Here is a 4,969-nt window from a genome sequence, read left to right as displayed (position 1 = left end):
CACAAAAGCCCCTTACTAGTTGCGTCACTTTTAATAGATATTATGTCACTTTTTCCAAAAGTGACACAAATGAAAATAATTTTTTTTAAAAAGATTTTCTCATTTTTGTATTCGATCGTATTCATTTGTCAACCTACATCCTATACGTCATAACCAAAATCCCATTAACCTACTTTATGACATAAATAACATCCACATACATTTATCAAAACATCACAACCAAAATCACTTTAACCTGCTTTATGATACGGAAACAACATCCACTCGAGAAGAAATAAACAACATTCAAAACAATTAACTTCTATTGATTTCATCGATCAAACCAAGTATTTATCATCTAATTTGACTCCCAACAAAAGAAGTCATTCCAATACCAAAAGAATCACAATTAAAATAATAAAAAACAAAAACTACATAGCGCTAATACTATCCTAGCAATATCTTGGCTTGTTGTGCGCACTTCCAACACCAAAAACCTAGCTGCCATCTATTCATCTGTTAATCGATCCATGGCACCTGCATCATATCATGAAGTCGGCATTCCACTATGACTAGTATATAAAATTAAAAAGCAAGTGAATTGAATCAAGAAGGGTATATTGTACAAGTAAGAGAAAAAAAAACGATAAGAAAAGTATATATACATAAAGAAAGGGAAAATATGGAAGACAACTTACCCAAATTAACTACTCAGATAAATTGTTAGATAAAGTCGATGAATTCAAGACCAAGTTCATCTATTTCAGTGGTGTAACTCTTCTTGCTAGAGAACTCCAATACCTGTTTTACGAAAAATATATTATAAATATTATGAAAATGAATAATGCAGGCAATGCATTGCCTACCATATTTACAAATGCACCAATTTATAAGCTAGCTAAGACTATATGAAAAATAATGCTACTTTATAGTCACCTTCTTTTTTATTGGTGGACCAGGATCCTCTACTAAATCTCGCATAAAGCGCAATACATAATATCCACATACAATCCCCCCTTGTTGTGGGCACTATACATAATTAATACTTGCATTAACACATACACAAATTGGAAGATACTTTGTATTGTATTTCAAATAAACTAAGCTTACTGTCACATAGTTCCAATTTGGATTTGGATTCATCTTTCTCTTTCCTTTGGACATATTTGATGTCTTGATCGCACTGAAAATGCATTTGTTTCATTCTCATTATTTTCAAGATAGAATCAAATATACAATGAAAAATACAATAAATAAAGACTAAACTCACGTGTTTACTAATAATTTAAAAGCTGGATCCGGCTGCCCTTGAAAATCTTTTAAAGAGTCCAACCAGTACACTTCCATTGATGGTATGTCAAGAACCATTAAGACCCAATGCCCCCTACATGACCAGTTATGTGGATACAAATTCAATTAAGTACTTTTAATTATATAACCAATCGAAAAAAAATAAATAAAAATAAAATAATTTTAATTATATGAAAATAACGTATATGTACTGCAAATGTATAAGCACAGTTACCCTGTGTTGAAAGGAATTAAAAGCACACAATCACCGTGTTCTTCAGTCAACTTCTGAATATATCGAGCCTTCTCATCATCCTTTGTATAAATAGTAAAACTTTCTGGGTTACCAAATGCATACTTTGCTCGAGCAATTCCAAAAGTTGCATATAAATATCTACAACATATATATACATTCTATTAAGTTGTCGCATATGAAAAGTTAAATTATAACTAACACAAATAAGCTCACCAAATTATTCATACCTGTGTTGAAAGGAAACTGCCGTAGGTAGCAGCAGCATGCATGGGAGATTCACTATAAAATAGGTTATGGTGATCACAAAAAATCATGCCAGGCACTCAAATAGAAGCATTGATAACTTACCTCAAGAACTAATCTCCTATAATTTACTCCGTTCTCCTGTTAAAGAACTTGTTCGGTTCAAGTGTGTAAGCAAGTCATGACACAACATGATCACTTATTCTATGCACAAACACAAGAAGCTAGAACTGATCACGTTGACGCCATACAAGCTAGATGGAAATCCTTTCACACTGCTCATACACTACAAAATACTAAAAACTTGCGCTATAGCGTTAGTTGATAGCAGTTGATAGAGTTGTGCAAAATACGAAAAACTTCAGACTGAGTCATTATTTACTTGATGGAAATAATGGTTGTATATTCTCCAGATAAAAGCCCAAACAGTCTTCTTCAAATTAATCATAACACAAGAATCAACTCGTGTAAATGAAAACCCAACCTGTATAAGAACAACCACTCATGAAACTAGAAATATACCACGGCCTTAATATTTCAATGGTGTGAAAACCAATATGTAGCACTGTACAATGGAGGGGTCTAGATTACAGAACAAGGTTAAGATTATGGCTTTGAAACTGGAGATGATCGGACAAGAAGTTCCAAATGGATTAGACAAATTATAAGATGGTTATATAATACAAAGCTGATGCTATGGCTCAAACAACAGTAAGTGCAATTGAAAAATATCCTATACCCTATCCAAGTTCAGATATTGTGAGTTATTCCTAAGGCCAAGGTGCTCTCCCTTACCTGCACGAAAAGTATCGTGCCACAAATAAATCACCTAACCTCATGTGCTCAAATGCAAAAAATGATACCAGTAATTGCTCACCTAAATCAAGTATTGTGCGACTGGTCATGCTCGATAAAATCTAGAGCCTTCTCCATTTTTATCACATTTACACGGCTCACTTTATTTTGATGGATTACCCCATATATCTTGTCCACAACTTTCACGAGTTCTGGCTGGAAAGTTGTGGTTATAAATTGAGTATTTGCCACATCTGCAAGACGGAGAATCATATCTATCGAAGAAAACGATCAAAATCCACTTGAAACACTTGATTGTATAAATAGACATATATAGATGTCGAACCAAAAAAGTCTTATTGCCAAATCACATGCTGAAATGCCATCCAGCAACTATGTATCCAAGCCTAAACATTTTCTTTTAGAACTGAGGAACAAACACTGATGCAACCTACTATCCATCTATTTAAGAAGCCTAAAGCATAAACTGCTTAACTTGGCCTTCTAAAAGGATAAACCAGGAACAGAGAAACTTAAATCACAGCATAAGATCTAAAGTGCAGAATGTGTAACGGCCAGTGACATCATCAAGAAAAAGCAAGCTCACACAAAAAATAATTAAAAAAATAAAAGCAAATGAAGTAAAATTAGCAGACGATGTAGTAAAAGCTACCAACTGTTGCACCACCACAAGCAGCAAGTAATGATCATGTCTTTTCTAAGCCTGCCTCGCCTAGGCAAGGATCGCTTAGATATAAGGCTGCATGGACATTGCATCGATTGAATTCAACAAGTCCGGTGTTTTCTTAGTATGCAACTAAAATCCTACAGCTTGTAAATAAATTTTCTTTTATTCTATTTGAGAATGTCTCTTCTTATAAATTCAACATAATTTTGGAATTCCAGTCTTATCTAACTTCTAATTTACTCCCTAAACACAAAGAAGAATGATAGATAAACCAAGACTAGTATGATAAAACCTTGCACAAAATACAGGATACTTATAAGAGTAAAGGACTTCATATTCGTTAAATGATTCAATTCGTTCTCAGTATTGTAGAATCATAGTTTTGGTCGCGGCCCAGCTATGCTAGTGAGCTGACAAAGACTTCTCTGTACATTTTCAGGGTATAATAGGCAGAACGTGTTAATATCTAAACCACAGTTGGGCTGCATTAAAAAAACTAGAAGTGGTGGAGAGGAGATTCTCATGAATTATATTTCAAAAGAAATACAATAAAGAAAAGACTCTAAAGAAAACATTCAAGAGATAAAAACAGCAGAGGGATATATAAGAGGTCATGCTCATGGTCAGCACTAGCACCATAGCTTGGGGGGGATGTACTTATAAAAATAAGGTCCACTCTACATCACATACACAGAACACAAAAAAAAATGAAAAAAAAAATATTACCTTTATTTTCTTGCTCGAGAGAGAGACAGCTGGAAAGGGAACCGGAGAAGGAGGGATGGACGAGAGACCCTGGGTAAGAGAGAGTGCGTGGTGCTATAGAACACCGGTGAGAATTAGGAATGGTGAGGTCTCTTCAGTGTTTTTGCAAGACTGTTTTTCTTTTCTGTTTTTTTTGTTCGGTTTTTTTTCGTTTTTTAACCCTAAGTGATGAGTCCTAATTTTGATTTAAACGACTTCAGTTTATTCCCTTTCTATTTCTTTTCATTTTAGGTTTAGTAAGTTAGTTGTTTTGCGAGGGAACCTAAAAAATATAGCCGCGTTACTCGTACTTGTGCCGCTTATTTATTTCGATAATTTGTTAATTTTGTTTTCGATATTTTTACACCTAAAAGTGACACAACAAGTCAAACTACTAGTGTCATGTTCAAATAATAGGACACAAAAAATAAAATTACTTGTGTCACTTTTCCTAAAAGCAACACATCAGCCCTCGTTCCATAAAAAAGTGACACATCAAAACTCTGTGTGTCACTTTTTTCTAGTAAATGACACGAGACAAAAAAAAAAGTGACACAAAATGCCCTTCTTTTAGTAGTGGTCTTGGAGAATCTGACCCCACATATAGTCTTGAATATCTTAATATAAAATGTTCATATTATGTTTTCTCGATGCATTCCATGGGAGTGCATCCTTAAGGTAACCAGGCCCTCCTCTTGGAGCGAGTGGTTATAAGCGCTGGAATCTTAGTCTACATATGTCTCGTGCATTCTAGTCTATCTTGCACTTTTACTCATATTTTGAGTAGTGTTACTCTATAGAACAAGTATACAATTTTTCATTTCTTTATTTTTACACTTCTTTTTCAAAAATGTTTGTTTTTCCCCATTCTCGTAATAGAAGATTCTCTATACAACAATAGTTATGTGATTTTCTACAAAACAAAAACACGGGCAATGGATTCCACCTAGACCAATCCTTAGAAGTACGCAATC

At 34.1% G+C, this 4,969-nt stretch overlaps 1 protein-coding gene and 1 long non-coding RNA gene across 3 annotated transcripts; both read right to left on the bottom strand.

The window, feature by feature from the left end:
- Positions 1–418: 418 nt before the first annotated feature.
- On the bottom strand, positions 419–2,190 carry LOC147481910 (uncharacterized). The gene is made up of 6 exons (XM_086577536.1): positions 1,753–2,190; positions 1,505–1,663; positions 1,250–1,363; positions 1,090–1,162; positions 678–780; positions 419–516 (listed from the first exon to the last, which is right to left on the bottom strand). The coding sequence occupies exons 1-5, from the start codon at positions 1,788–1,790 to the stop codon at positions 703–705; spliced, it is 462 nt and encodes a 153-aa protein (XP_086433662.1). The 5' UTR covers positions 1,791–2,190; the 3' UTR covers positions 419–516; positions 678–702.
- Positions 2,191–2,236: 46 nt separating this feature from the next.
- LOC147481909 (uncharacterized) lies at positions 2,237–3,683 on the bottom strand. 2 transcript variants are annotated; one of them, XR_015204637.1, is made up of 3 exons: positions 3,582–3,683; positions 2,646–2,873; positions 2,237–2,563 (listed from the first exon to the last, which is right to left on the bottom strand). It is a non-coding gene; the product is annotated as an uncharacterized LOC147481909 (long non-coding RNA). The 2 variants fall into 2 exon arrangements; XR_015204636.1 differs by lacking the exon at positions 3,582–3,683 and having other exon boundaries at positions 2,646–3,276.
- Positions 3,684–4,969: the final 1,286 nt, after the last annotated feature.

This window comes from Coptis chinensis, chromosome 8 (genome assembly GCF_015680905.1).
Source record: "Coptis chinensis isolate HL-2020 chromosome 8, ASM1568090v1, whole genome shotgun sequence".
NCBI lineage: Eukaryota > Viridiplantae > Streptophyta > Magnoliopsida > Ranunculales > Ranunculaceae > Coptis > Coptis chinensis.
This window is presented reverse-complemented; position numbering and strand designations above follow the sequence as displayed.

Coding starts and splice junctions, on each gene's coding strand:
- LOC147481910 (XM_086577536.1), bottom strand. CDS start 1,790: ATGCTGCTGCTACCTACGGCAGTTTCCTTTCAACACAG. Junction 1,364..1,504: donor TTAATTCCTTTCAACACAGG/GTAACTGTGCTT, acceptor CTGGTCATGTAG/GGGGCATTGGGTCTTAATGG. Junction 1,163..1,249: donor TTTAAATTATTAGTAAACAC/GTGAGTTTAGTC, acceptor ATGCATTTTCAG/TGCGATCAAGACATCAAATA.